Source organism: Orycteropus afer, unplaced genomic scaffold, assembly GCF_000298275.1.
Source record: "Orycteropus afer afer isolate SDZICR_OR568_19922 unplaced genomic scaffold, OryAfe1.0 scaffold00243, whole genome shotgun sequence".
NCBI lineage: Eukaryota > Metazoa > Chordata > Mammalia > Tubulidentata > Orycteropodidae > Orycteropus > Orycteropus afer.
In genome coordinates, this window is record NW_006921830.1 from 677,276 (window position 1) to 691,593 (window position 14,318).

The following is a 14,318-nucleotide window of genomic DNA, read 5'->3' on the forward strand; positions in this document are numbered from 1 at the left end:
TATATATGTATATGTATATATATATATACATAAAAAAAATCAGTTAAGAGGATTTGGTGGGTGTAAATAAAATAAAATTGGCCATGAGATGATAATTTTTGAAGCTGGGTGAAAGGTACATTAGACCCTATTTTCGTCTGTTATATATGTTTAAAATTTCCCATCATTAAAGTTGTCTTAAATTAATTGACTGAAATTAACTTAAAAGATATTCTTGACAGATCACATCATCTTGAGTTTCTTTCCTCAGATCTGATATTGTGACTTGGCAATACATCCAAGGCAATTTACCAAGTAAGTGTATAGTGAACCTAAGCCCAACAACTGTTCTGGGAACTGGAGGGGATATAAAAGAAATAAGTGATTCAGCCTTCACTAACAATCATTTTCAAGTGAAGTTTTACAACCAAGAAATGATTAGACACAAAATAGAACCAAACAGTGTATAAACAAGTGCCATTCTGAACACTGTTTTATAAATGTAAGGGGTAAATGACAAAATGCTATGGTGAGTGAAAATCAATTTAAACTTCAATAAGATAACCAACAGCCACTCCTTGAAGGTTGGGCAATCTACTTCCGTAGTGATAGCGCCTTGGAAACCCCAGGAGGGGTCGCCATGAGTTAGGTCTGACTTGATGGCATATAACAATAACAATAAAACAACAATCCATTGGAACAGCTAAAATCAAAACAAATGAAAAGTTGGCAAGGGTGCACAGCAACTGAATGTAATACTTTGTAGGTAGGAATGTAAAATGGTACAACCATTTGGAGAACTATTTGGCACACTCTTTTTAACATGTATCTACCACATGATTCACTAATTCCTTTCCTAGGTATTTATCCAAGAGAAATGAAAACATATATCCATAGAAAACACATTCATAAGAGCCTTATTTACAACCACCATAAACAATCTAAGTGTCTGGCAAAAGGAGAATGGATAAACTAATTGTGATATAGTCATCCAATGGAATGTTGTTATCACATGCCTATGTACAACAGAATGGAACACTACTTAGTCATCCAATGGATTACTACTCAGTAATAAGAAAAAAACCAGATACACATTACAGATTGAATTCTGTTCCCCAGGAATATCTACTGTAAATCCTAATCTCTATGTCCATAGTTATAATCCCATATGGGAATGGGTTGTCTCTGTTATGTTAATGAGATAGGATTACCCTAAGTGTGTCCTGAGTCAATCTGTTTTGAGATATAAGGGATTGAACAAGCAAAGGAACAAAGAGAGATGGGTAGGGGAAGACACATGTCAAGCCATATGAAGACTACCCTGAAGTGGAAACTCAGAAGAGACAAGGACTTTCCTACCAAGACAACAGAGATCAACAGCCTTCCCCCGGAGCTGGCACCCTGAATTCAGACTTCTAGCCTCCTAAACTGTAAGAAAACAAATCTGTTTGTTAAAGGCACCTACCTGTGGTATTTCTGCTATAGCAGCACTAGAGAACTAAGACAATACACAACAGACATCATGCTAAATGAAAGAAGTCAGACACAAAATTCATATATTGTATAATTCCATTTATATAAAGTTTTAAAACAACCGAAACTAACCTACAGAACTTGCCAGGGGGTAGGGTGGAAATGTTCTATACCTGGTTCTTACAGTGATATATATGGGTATGTACTATGGGTTGAAAACTCACTGAACTAAATCTAAGAATTATGTGTTTTATTGTACATTAAAAAACAGGAATGAGAAAAGGAGCTTAGATAGTAAAGGCAGTTGCCCAAAATAAACTGCAATGAGGAAACCAAAGCAGAATTTGAAGTTAGGAAGTAAACAGAAGAAAAAGATATTTAAGGAAGATTTGATTTTGTACGCTATATCTTGGTTTAAACTCTATTTAGAGAAATAAAGACACAAGTTAATTAATTAAGGTAATGGTAATGGAAAGAAAAATCAAGCAGAAAAAGCATTAAAAAGGAAGAGTAATGACTCTAAGAATTGGGTTCTAGATACCTGGTAATTGATGGAATCAATTGCAAGATGGGTATTGTGAAGATGGCATAAGATAGAAGATGATACATTTAATTTTTTGAACCACAGAGATTGAGATGACAAGAGAAGATTTCAATCAACAGAGACTTAGCTGTAAAAGATTACAGAAAGATATGCAATGAGTCAGCTACACAGAGACAACAGCTGAAGAATAAATAACTCACAAAGGAACTCTGCTAATAAAACCTATCATTTATATAGTTATTAAGTTAATTGCTTTCCTTTGTGTAATACATACATACATACATACATACATATATATATGTATATATATATAGGTACGTATTTTTAATACAGCAAACAATTAAGAGAGAAAGATGGAGGGCAGACAAGACCTGTACGAAGACACCATGGAAAGTGTTGTGGGGAAAGGAGATTGACAGTTTTAGAGAAGTACTAAATAAAAATGGATTCAAAGTTTCTAAGAGCAGGAGGAGATGATCTAAAAGCTTGCTACTCAAAAATGTAGTCCCCAGACAAGCAGCTCAGCACTACCTGGGAGCATGACAGAAATGCAGAATCTTGGGCTCCATCCTAATCCAATAAATCAGAAACAACTTTTTAACAAGATCCCCACTTAGAACAGTGCATTTTTTTAAACTGCATGTCTCAACCCATCAGTAGATTATGAAATCAGCTTAGAATAGAAATGAAAATATCAAAAATGTATCACACACTGTTTGTGAATGTACATGGGTCATGAGGTAAAACACTTAAGTGTAAGCTGAAATTAAAAAAAAAAAAAAAACTTCAAAAAACACTGAATACAACAGTAATAACCTCTTTGGGTGAAGAGGACATGAGAAACCACATGCATTGGAAAGAAGATAAAAATCACTTATCTGATAGTGTTTTCCAAACATTTTTGACAATGACCCACACTAAGAAATACATATGAACGTAAATATGTAATATGCACATAAAATGAAAACAAAAATTTCAAGGACAATTCCCTTACCTTACCAGCTGTATACTGATATTTTCTATTTTATTTCTTCTTTTAAAAAAATTTGCTTGTGACCCACTGACTTATTAAATTGATTTTACAACTCTTTTTGGCTTCAGTCCTTAGCTAAGAGGTGGTGTGGGAGGGCTGGTAAAAAGTAGATTATATGGTGAACCTAACAATGACAGACTTTACTTAGCAGTACAAATCGACACTGCACTGCATCAATTGTTAGTTTTTATCTCTCCCTGAAAGTACAAATGAAGAAACAGCAGGCAAAAATAACAAGGGTTGGGAATTAGTAAAGAAGGAAATGAAGAAAAACCACAAGAGTTGAGTAGAGATGAAGGAAACACTGAAGTCACCTGCTAGAACCAAGAACTAGGGCACCGGTAACTAACCTGCCTCAGTCAAGGTCCAGGATGCCCGGCTCAGAAAGGCAGGTGCTGACTGAACACTCTCCCAGCTTTGGTTCCTGTAAGGACGGCTGAGACACTATATACCTCGGCAACCATCAGCAAAGGATCGCTGTCTAGTCCCTGGGAGGACCCTGGTTTCCTCAGGCTAACGTTTTTGCGCTGTGCTCCGAGACAGCCAATGTTAGGGGCTGGGGGAAGAAGGTAGCCTGGTTATAAAGAATGGAGAGCAGAGTTTATTCCAAGAATCCCAGAAAGAGGGGGGCCAAATTGATGGTAGGCCTTTTTTATGAACCGCTGGCTTCGAATAAAGAGAGACCTAGAGATATAGGCGGCCAGGGCATCGACTTGGCAAGACAGCAGGGGAGCAGAGATCCGAGGTTCGTCTGATGGGGCAGGTCCCAGCTCTCAAAGCCCTCCTGGGTCCCCTTACTTCCCATCACCCCTCGCGCGGAACCCAGAGGTTGTCAGCGCCCTCCAAGCTCGGGAAAGGAGTGGTTTTCCTTCCCCGGCTCTCCCGTAAGAAGCACAGCGGCCATCCCACTGCCCCAGCGTCTTGGCAAGGGTGGAGATGCTCCCACCTTCACTTTAATTAGCATCTTCTTCCCAGTTTTGGGCTGCACACGGGCAAACTCCTGCTCCTACCGCTGCAGTCACCGCTGCCTCTCTCCAGCACTCGTCCTGTGGAAAATCACTTCTGCTTCCGGGTCACCACTATTTGGCTCCACCCCTTTTCTTTCACGGGGTTTCCTAAAAGGGTCAGGAATTCTCCCGCGTTTCGTTTCAGTGTATGGTAAATAAAAAGAAGGCAGCCAGTTTAGTTACAGTAGAGACGTGTATCTCCGCGATACTGAGTGGCCTTACTGCGTCTAGGCTAGCGAAAGCGGGAGGAGAACGAACTTCATCTCCCAGCATGCCAGAAGGCAGCTCCCTCAGTTCCACGCTGGGAGTTGTAGTTTCCTGGCCCTCAGATTCAATGGCAACCGCGGCGTGTGAACTCTGTTTCCCAGAAGGCCTCGCAAATTCGCCGCCCAAGCTGGAATTTTTCGGTTAGTTTTTCTCACTGGTAAGTAGCGGAATCTGTCGGCGTGGCCCAAAGGGCTCAGCAGAACTGCACGGAGCCAGTTGCTAGGCAAGGAGAGCTTCGGTCAACTGCCAGTTCGGCCACTGCAACAGGAAGTGGGGACCCTTATTCCGGAAACTGTTTATAGTACTCTCTGTTCCTTCGCATAGCGAAATCTCTTATCCTAATTTGTTCTTTGCAGGGATGGTAAAAGAGTAGCGGAGTAGGGCATGCACCCTTTTTGTATCTCTCACGACCCATTCCCAATTCTCCTCAACAAACAGTACATGGTATAGAGATCTCCACTGAGGGTAATTGCAACCATGGGACGGGTCAGAGATGACAGGCTTCAGTGACAGCTGAAACGAGGAGAAGGATCAGGGCTGCCCCAACCCTAATAGGACATTAAGGCGTAAAGGGAGACTGGTTAACTTTTCTTCTCCTGACTTCCTACCTTCTAGCCCTCCGATTCATCGCTACCCTGAGACTCCCACCATGCCTCACATCGACAACGATGTGAAACTGGACTTCAAGGATGTCCTGCTGAGGCCCAAACGCAGCACTCTTAAGTCTCGAAGTGAGGTGAGCCTGCTTCTCTAGTTGCCCTTTGTTTACCTTAGGCTCCTGATGGGCCAGGACAGAGAGAGATGCCTGGCTCTTGCTCTCATGCAATACATGTTTCCTGGATGAATTAAATACTAACAGTTTCCTTTTGATATCTGCAGGTGGATCTCACAAAATCTTTTTCATTTCGGAACTCAAAGCAGATGTATACAGGGATCCCCATCATTGCAGCCAATATGGACACTGTGGGCACCTTTGAGATGGCCAAGGTTCTTTGTAAGGTAGGTCTTACCTCTTTCTTATGGTGTCCAGTTACCTCAGCTGACTACAGGGGTGTTTGCATCCCCACCTCCACCTCAGTCAGCTCTCTGGCATTTGGCAGTCAGGATGCTCCAATTTAAAGTCCTTTATTTGATAGGCTTAAAGGCCATGTGAAGGGAGCCCTGGTAGCCCAAATCATTGTTTGGCTGCTAACTGAAAGGTTGGTGGTTTGAACCCACCCATCTGCTGTGTGGGAGAAAGATCTGCTGATCTGCTTCTGTAACGATTACAGCCAAGAAAACCCTATGGGGCAGTTCTACTCTCACATGGGATCACTGAGTCAAAACTGACTTGACAGCATCTGACAACAACCTGTAGTGCATAGCCATATATGCAAATGGATTAAGAATTTCTACATAAAATGTGACTTACTCACAAAGAACCATGTGAATTCATGAGATTGAAGGCTAAGTTTTGCCCCAATTTTTTTTTTCAGAGAAATGAATAGAACTTTCCCTTTTATCCCGCCCAGCAATTAATATACCCTGCCAACTTTTCCCACTGCCTAGGCCACCCTCTCCCAATTCCATGCATCCCTCCAGATATATCACTGTTCAGCATAACTAGTCACTGTTTTAGTCCAGAAACTAAGTGCTGATTAAGCATTTAAAAATTCCTGAGAAGATCCTAGAGAGAAGTAACTTATATATTGTTCTTTTATGCTTGCTATCCTTTTTTTTTTTTCTGTCTCTTTTTTTAAGTCCTAGGTTCCTGGGAGTTTCTGGGATGTACTCAAAATGCAATATATTTTTCTTATATACAGATATTTGTTCACTTTCAAAACAGAAGATGCTGTTCCTGTCAGTATTATTACCTGGCTCTATACTTATAGTGGAGAAGGTAGATAGTTACCTGGGCACTTTGAGAACAGCATTCTGGTGGTTAATCCATTTAGCCTTGGTTGACATTCCACTGACACTTGTGGCTCTGTTAACCTCAAGGACTTCATCTACCTTTCCTCAGTTTTTGATTGCTGTAAATCTTTGTGAAATGTCTATCATTTTTCTGAGGTTGATAGTTATGCAAATTTATTAGGCTTAATTCCTGTTCCCATTCACTAATTGCTTAAGAATCCTGCTGTTATCTGTTGTCTGTCTGCCCTGTACAGTAGAGCTGGGGAATGTTGAATCTGACCTCAATGCTAACAGACATGCTATAACACCTGGACCTTGTTAGGGACTCTGTTTTGATGCTTTGAGAATGGCTTTTCAGTATTGCTAATGAATGCTAATAGAAACCAGATTTTAGAAATAGAGCCAAGTCTCACAGTAATCATAAAAAGGTTGGATGCAAGCAACCATGCTTTTCTAGACCTCTAGCTAGGTATATATTGAAATGTGCTCATCATGCTACACCGTGCCAGTCTATTTCCAAGAAAGTGTGTGCTGACTTCCTAGGGTGATTTTTCTTAGTCTATGTTAGTCTTATGTTGATGGCAGAGGGTTGCTGAAAAAGCAGGATTTGATACCAATTTTAAGTAGTAGTGCTGATGACAATCTCTGAGTATAACACTTCCTTGTTGTTGGCTGATACATGACTTCTTGAGTTTCTTGTCAGTTACAAGATTTGTGCTTTCTCAGCCAACTGATGTCTCTTGTCTATTTGCATGTGTGCACTTTCAAAGCATAAACACTGGCATTCAGAGTGCCTTTGAATGCCTTTCTCAAAGTATTGGAATATCGATTTGAATTTATTGAGCTAGGGAATATGAGTGTGATGAAAGAGTCACTATACTTGAACTTGGTTAACTAAAATCAATGGAATGAAATACACTTTTCCACTTGCTCCATGAAAATTTGCCCTTTACTCCAGTGGAGGTGGAGAAAAGACTGGGTAGCACTAACTGGGTATTGATTAACTGGGATTAATCTTTTTTGAGTATATAGATTCACTGAATTACTGCTGATAAATGGATGAGAAGATACCCAAAATAGGTTAGTTTAGTACTAGGTTACCATAGGAGTGACTGAGTTGATGCAGGCAGACACTGGCTCTTTCCAGCCTCATCATGTTCTTCCATGTCTGCTGCTTGTCCCACTGCACCTTGTTATCTCAGAAGCAAAGTGGGTGCTGGTCAGTGAAATCCAATCCAGATGACTCAGTACTTTGTGGTGGGAGTACTAGACAAGTACTAGCATACAGTGAAAAGCCTTACTGGGATTGGTAGGAAAAAAAATGATTGAACTAAAATCCCAGCTCAACTGCTGACTTCTTCAAGTTGCTTTCTTTCCAAACTTCGACCCTTTTCTCCCACAGACAGAATAGCATAAAGGTTTATTTCTAGAAAAAGACTCCTAATGAAGTTCTCTTCTCTTTGATGGCTCTTTTTTCTCCCCAGTTCTCCCTCTTCACTGCTGTCCATAAGCACTATAGTCTCGAGCAGTGGAAAGAATTTGCTACTCAGAATCCTGACTGTCTTGAGGTAATAGTGGGTCTACCCTGCTCCCTTCCCTGTCTTCTGAGAATCTTATTTTGTCTTCCTGGGACCAAATCTCACTTCTCCATGCTTGCTCACCAGATCATTTCTGATAAGACATCACAAGCTGGTTTAATGTCTCCCATGCCAATGGCCTTTTTCCCCCCATAGCATCTGGCTGCCAGCTCAGGCACAGGCCCTTCTGACTTTGAACAGCTGGAACAGATTCTGGAAGCTATCCCCCAGGTGAACTGTATCTGCCTAGATGTGGCAAATGGCTACTCGGAACACTTCGTTGAATTTGTAAAGGATGTGCGGAAGCACTTCCCCCAGCACACCATCATGGTATGTTTCTGGTACCCTGTAGTTGTTATATTCCTGCCTTCTTCCACTCTTTCCTGCCACTCCATTTTGTTATATATAAGTTCATGTCTCTGTTGCTGCATTTTAATATTCCTTGTCCACCTAATCATATCACTGGGGGATTTTCCATGGTTTCATGCTTAAAATGTCTATTTACTGATCAATATCTCAGACCCCTTAACTCACAGTCTTTGTCAATCCAGTGCCTCAACCATCACTCACCAAACCATGATGGAACACCTATGCATTGCAGACACCTGTGGTACATATACATCTGCCCAGTGAAATGAACATGCATTAGTCATATAAAAGGGGTCTCATGAAGATATGTTGTTGTTGTTGTTGTTATGTGCCGTCGAGTCGGCCCCGACTCATAGCAACCCTTCCTTGGGTTTCCGAGGCAGTAGGCAGTATCACTACGGAAGTAGGATTGCCCAACCTTCCTTCCGAGGAGTGGCTGGTTGGTTTGAACCACCAGCCTTCTGGTTAGCAGTCAAGTGCCTTAGGCACTATGCTACCAGAGCTCCTGCTATATATATATATATATATATATATAATTTAAAAGGAAATATTGCTGGGCAATGGATATTACTCTCTTCTCCCCCTCTCCCTTCCCTGAAGCCAGAGAGGTTCTTTAATAGAATGGCTTAAGGACAGGATATGTTTGGGTCTTATGGCGGGGAGGAGATAACTGTACTCTAAATCACCTCTGAGCTTGGTCCAGTAGTTCCCTTTGCTTCACTGACAACTCCTCCACGCTTCCTATGTTGTCCTGTTGATGGCAGCACCTTGTTGCTTTATCCTAGTGCAACAGTGACACTGGCCTCTCACCCCCCCACCTCAAGGGGAGCAGGGTCCTTGGAAGTGGCTAGTCTAGAAGCCCTCAATGGGTCCAGTAGAGGGAGACCAGGTACTTTTTATTTGCAACGTTGTCGGAAGGTCATGGTCCATGCATACCATATGCAAGAGCATGCAACCTCCTCTCCCTTTCTGACCCCAAGGATGCTCTGTTTTGATTGCCGTGTCTCAGGCAGGGAATGTGGTAACAGGAGAAATGGTAGAAGAGCTGATCCTCTCTGGGGCTGACATCATCAAAGTAGGCATTGGGCCAGGTAAGATGGTTCGTTCACTGTAATGCCCCTACAGCAGCAAGCATCCGTGGAGCAACTCAGTCTCATCCTTGTCATGTTCTTCTCAGGCTCTGTGTGTACCACACGGAAGAAAACAGGAGTAGGGTATCCGCAGCTCAGTGCAGTGATGGAGTGTGCAGATGCTGCTCATGGCCTCAAAGGCCACATCATTTCAGTAAGGCCCAGGGGAGGGTGGGACATAAGGCTGCCAGAAATCTGGATTTTCCACTGGATATAGAGCCTGTGGTATTTGAGGTGGATTAGGACTCCTGGGTTCCTGCCAACTTTGAGGTGGGCCTTTGGGGCACTGCTGAGAAGGGATGGGACGTCCTTGTTGTCCCCTAATAATACTCCTCACTTTGCAGGATGGCGGCTGCAGCTGTCCTGGGGATGTGGCCAAGGCTTTTGGTAAGGTGGTTGGGAGGACACAGAAAAGAAGATGCTGTAGGTGAGGTTAAGTGACATAAGGGTCTGAGATTAGGCTAGGGGAGGCTCAGAAAGCCATTCAGATTGTTTTATAATATCCATTAATTACCCTGAAGCCTGTAGTGTCATTTGGGATAAGCCATCAGGACAAATCCTGGGACTGATAAGGACTCTACAAGTGTGGGCCAGTACCATCCACACTGTCCCCTAGATGCTGGACACTATAGATTCCTGAGGGCCACTCCAGGCCTGTGGAATGGGGCTGCAAGTCTGCATTTTTCATAGTTTCCCAGGTGATCCTTACACTAAAGTTGGAGACCTTTGTTTCTGGGACACTTGAAGTAAAAAGAAATGACCAGAAGATGGAAAAGTAGCAAAAAGGAGAGAGCAGAAGGTGGATGGGAAGTCTCAGGGGCTCCTTTTAAATTCTTGGGAAAATCATGTCCACTGAGGAGTCGAGGCCAGAACAGAAGCAGCCTGTGTGGGACTCTGGGCCAGAAAGGAAACAGGACCAGAGAGAGGCTTGTATCATTGAGAGGACTGAGAATTTGATGTGAGTTATTTTTGAGGGTAAGCATGTGGGTATCAGGGCCACAGTCATCCCTTTCCCCTCTTTGATGCTGACAGGGGCCGGGGCTGACTTTGTGATGCTGGGTGGCATGCTCGCAGGACACACTGAGTCAGGCGGAGAGCTCATCGAGAGGGATGGCAAGAAGTATAAGCTCTTCTATGGAATGAGTTCTGAAATGGCCATGAAGAAGTATGCAGGGTGTGTGGCTGAGTATAGGTATGTATGGACACCCAGGAGCTGAGGATTCTTTGGAAAGTGTGACTACATAGAGTGGTGACAGAACTCATGTCTGCTGGGAAATGGATAGTAGTTTTTTGGGGAATGTGGTAAACAGGGGCTAAATAAATCTAGAGACTGGGGAAGAGTCACTGTGTAAGGAAGCCAGAAGGAGAAGGTAATACTTTTTTCTTATTCCAAGGGCCTCAGAGGGGAAGACAGTGGAGGTCCCCTTTAAAGGGGACGTGGAACACACCATCCGAGACATCCTTGGAGGGATCCGCTCTACGTGTACTTATGTGGGAGCAGCTAAGCTGAAGGAGTTGAGCCGGAGAACTACCTTTATCCGTGTCACCCAGCAGGTGAATCCGATCTTCAGTGATGAGCACTAGACTTGAGCAGTTCTGCCCCCTCAAGGCACTAGTACTCTACCAAGGAGTCTCCCAAGTGGGCCCCTCGCCAGTTCCATCTTCTCCAGCTATTTATTACTAGGCTGCTTGTCATCCCATTCTGCAGTAACTCACTTCTCTCTCTACCCACGAAACACCAAGGGTGCTCACTGGGGAGGAAGCAAGGAAGGAAACAGTCTGAGAAAATGAAATTGGATTGGAATCTGGAAACCCAGCATCCTGAAGATTTGTATTAAAAGAAAAGACACTGACTCAAAACAAGTGTTTTATATGATCTTGGTCTAGAAGAGGGAGGTTTTTTTTTAGAATCATGTTTTGTTAATCTTCATTAAATGAGACCTTTGACTACCTAAAAAGCAGTGTTGACATAATTGAAATACCCCAGGAAAGACATCCCAATGACTATAAAGAGGCCAGGGCTTTTTGCACAAGGCTGACATCTGGGTGCTCCAGGATGAGGGACGTCGGGTTGGCACTGACCATCTGCAGTGTAGGATAGAGGACAGTATGCAATTTTCCCATGAAATGTATGTTTCTAGCACTATCATCCTCAGATAATGTGGCAGCATGAAAATTTACAAAGTTTATTCTGACATACAGGACATTTCTCTTCCAGACTCAACCCTGGTAGCATATCTGGGCACATGTGAACAACTTTCTAGAGGAGATAAAAAGGCAAAGGGAGAGGTCAGTTCTGTTTCTAGGGAATGACCTACACTGACATTTTGAAAGCCCATACTCCCCTCTTTCACTTCAAGATGATGTTTTAATAAATCCATAGTTTAATTACCAAGTGTCCATTACACAGGTAGTTCAGCAACATAGTCAGGCAACCCATCCTGGGCTTCTACTTCATCCCCACTTAACTGCTTGTATGGCTGAGGAGGAAGGAGACAGTATAGATGGCATTCTGGTCCTATCAAGGGGTAGAGCTGTCTCTATGGTCATGGGAAGGGCCAGGCATAGCACCGGAGTCAGAAGGGGGGAGGTATTCACAGAAGGTGGGGATCAGGGTGTCAAACTTCGTCTTCTGATAGTTTCCCAGAGACTCCTGTGGAGAAGGCAGCAGGGAGATCCTGTCATCGTTCTCAATCACTTCCTGAGCCCTCCATGTCCCGGAGCTGATGGATTCCTCAGTGTTGTTCTGCCCATCCCCTTCTCCATCTTCCTGCTCCTTCCTACTCACCTTCCCTTCCCTTTGGCCATTCTCTTCATCATCAGAGTCTAAAACCAAGTCCCCTATGGTAATGAGAGGGCTGCCCTGAGATGGAGATCTAGCTGTAGGAGGGAAAACAGAGTCAAACTACTCCTTGTAGGTGAACACAGACTTTTTTTTAGAGTTCCCAAGAAAGGAGGCCATCTGACCCACTCCTAACTTGTGATACCTACCTGGCTTCCTGGTTTTAGGAGGAGATAATGACAGTCTCAGGGGATCCAGAGCACAATCCAAGCAATTCCTGAGGTGGAAGCAAGCAAAGAAGATGGGGTGAAGGGAAAGTAGTAAAGCAACGTGCTCCTAGTAGGGAGAAGTAACTGTTCTACTCACTCCTTCTGCTCTGATGCAGTTGAGTCAACGGCGTTATCCTTTAGAGCTCTTTCCCCTGAGGCTTGGGATGGACTCTTGGGCTTTGCAGAGGAGGCTGTCCTTGTGCCCACAGCACCTGCTGGATCTGCTGTGTGTGTGCCATGTTGCCTTCTGTTCTCAGGCTTAGTTGTGACTTGGGCTGATGAGCCCTGATTCCTAAAGGGGAACAACATGACTGTGGGGCGCTCCTTACGGCCCCCTCTAGTGGACGGCCATCGAGACTGGGTTCTTCGCCGGCCTATAGGGGCCAGGTTGAAGTGATGGCCAGTCAAGGGTTCTGGATGCCGCTTTGAGGCTGGTTCCTGAGGAAGGTATGGGCTACGCTTGGCTTTTGGCAGAGAACTGCAGAGTGCTAGTTTTGGTTGCTGAGGAGGATTTGGCTTCATGGGCTTTGTCATGGTCACTGAATTTGTAATAGAGCACTCTGGAACAAAAAATAAGGCTCCTTATAAAAAGAACAGATAGAACAGATAACTCAGTCTGGCTTCTTTCACCTCAGGCCCATGCAGCTATTCCAATGGGCTGTCCCAAAAGGTCTCATGCTAAATAACACACCCTCAAACTCCTAGTTGTCCTAGATGGTTCTGGTACCTGGAAGTGGCCACCCCATGTCCACAACATATTGGCTCAAGGCAAAAGAAGAGGTGATAGAAACTCCAGGCTGCATCCAACTCAGCACATCCTGAAGCTGTGGGCAAGAAGAGAGGCATGAAGATCACAGTCTTTGACAGAACCAGCCCATATGCTGCACTTAGGTGTTCTGCCCCAACAAAACCTGTTGTGCCTGTAGTGCAGGTAGTGCTTTTTCCAGACGACACAAGTATTCAAAAAACAGCTTTTCCATGGCAGCCAGAAAAGGTTCCCCATACTCTTGTTCCAGTTCCTGCAGGGACAAAGAATGATTAGACCAGGAGTAGAGAAAACAGGAGCTACATGATAATCTTCAAAACAACCAGTCTCACCTGCAGCTTTGAGGCCAAATCCACACGGTCCTTTGCCAACTGCTTAACCTGATGACAAAAGGTTTCCTGTGCTTCCAAGATCTTCGTCAAATCTTGTTTTGTCTGTTGAATATAAGGAAGGCAGAAAAGTTAGGGGGCATCAGAGTCCAGTGATTGGGAGGAGGGGCAACTTTGCAGCATCAAGTGTAAATAGAATTAGGGCTTGTCCCAGGCAGGGACTCCTTACAGTTTTGGGAGTCCACACTAGTTGTCCAGACTCTGGGAAGTGGTTATTCAGGGCATTCAAGACTTGGGACCACGGCCGGCCCTGCAGGATCAATTCCACCACCATCTGTGAAGGAATGCAGGGTACTGAGCTCAGAATTCCCACTGCCTGGCAAGCTGCGCTTTTCAGCTGATCTCACCACAAGCTGTTCCTTGTCAGGTCCTCGCATCGCCCACATCCCGTCTCCACCCCTTGCCCTGGTTCCACTGGCTCCAATACCTTGGCCTTTAGGCCCATACACAGGCGTTCATGGTGCCGGTAGCGAACTAGGCCTGGGGCAGCAGAGCGGAGGGACTGCAGAAACTCCAGTACTTGTGGAAACAGCGCCACCCGGCGTCCACGCATGACTTGCCAGCTGGCTGCGGCAGCAAAACGCAGAGCTGCAGCACCGGCTCCCGGGGGCGTGGCCATGGGCGGAGGGCTCCGCCCCAAGGGCGGTTCTTCTGCGCTTCTTCCACCAAAGTGAGGCTCCCCGACTGGTCGGTGGCTTGATTATTTCGACGTGCGTCGGATTCTTTTTGATTCGACTTAGCTCCTTGTCACAGGCCACCAGGATTCTGGGGGTCTTCTAGCTTGGGCTGGAGCCTAATGGAAAAGCTGGCTGCCTACAATGGCACTAAGTCCCTCTGCTT

The 14,318-nt window shown here is 44.3% G+C and overlaps 3 protein-coding genes across 3 annotated transcripts in view; 1 reads left to right on the forward strand and 2 right to left on the reverse strand.

The window, feature by feature from the left end:
- LOC103204087 (magnesium-dependent phosphatase 1) overlaps positions 1–3,993 on the reverse strand; it is a 12,723-nt gene extending 8,730 nt beyond the window's left edge. The window contains exon 1 of the mRNA XM_042782096.1: positions 3,976–3,993. Coding sequence (XP_042638030.1) covers positions 3,976–3,993 — 18 coding nt within the window. The remainder of the gene's footprint in view (positions 1–3,975) is intronic.
- Positions 3,994–4,307: 314 nt separating this feature from the next.
- GMPR2 (guanosine monophosphate reductase 2) lies at positions 4,308–10,856 on the forward strand. The gene is made up of 10 exons (XM_007949225.2): positions 4,308–4,384; positions 4,919–5,039; positions 5,183–5,302; positions 7,681–7,764; positions 7,930–8,103; positions 9,152–9,233; positions 9,320–9,426; positions 9,617–9,659; positions 10,305–10,464; positions 10,667–10,856. The coding sequence occupies exons 1-10, from the start codon at positions 4,308–4,310 to the stop codon at positions 10,854–10,856; spliced, it is 1,158 nt and encodes a 385-aa protein (XP_007947416.2).
- A 937-nt stretch (positions 10,857–11,793) lies between these two features.
- TINF2 (TERF1 interacting nuclear factor 2) lies at positions 11,794–14,097 on the reverse strand. Its single transcript, XM_007949227.2, has 9 exons — positions 13,906–14,097; positions 13,648–13,752; positions 13,422–13,523; positions 13,235–13,342; positions 13,051–13,147; positions 12,421–12,883; positions 12,264–12,331; positions 12,061–12,152; positions 11,794–11,925 (listed from the first exon to the last, which is right to left on the reverse strand). The coding sequence occupies exons 1-9, from the start codon at positions 14,095–14,097 to the stop codon at positions 11,794–11,796; spliced, it is 1,359 nt and encodes a 452-aa protein (XP_007947418.2).
- Positions 14,098–14,318: the final 221 nt, after the last annotated feature.

Bases quoted from the DNA above. Each gene is read 5' to 3' on its own strand.
- TINF2 (XM_007949227.2), bottom strand. From the start codon at position 14,097: ATGGCCACGCCCCCGGGAGCCGGTGCTGCAGCTCTGCGTTTTGCTGCC. The intron at 12,332-12,420 runs GTGAGTAGAACA...CTTCCACCTCAG, and splicing joins ACTGCATCAGAGCAGAAGGA to GAATTGCTTGGATTGTGCTC. The intron at 11,926-12,060 runs GTGAGTAGGAAG...CCTTCTCCACAG, and splicing joins ATGGCCAAAGGGAAGGGAAG to GAGTCTCTGGGAAACTATCA.
- GMPR2 (XM_007949225.2), top strand. From the start codon at position 4,308: ATGCCAGAAGGCAGCTCCCTCAGTTCCACGCTGGGAGTTGTAGTTTCC. The intron at 5,040-5,182 runs GTGAGCCTGCTT...TGATATCTGCAG, and splicing joins CTCTTAAGTCTCGAAGTGAG to GTGGATCTCACAAAATCTTT. The intron at 10,465-10,666 runs GTATGTATGGAC...TCTTATTCCAAG, and splicing joins GGGTGTGTGGCTGAGTATAG to GGCCTCAGAGGGGAAGACAG.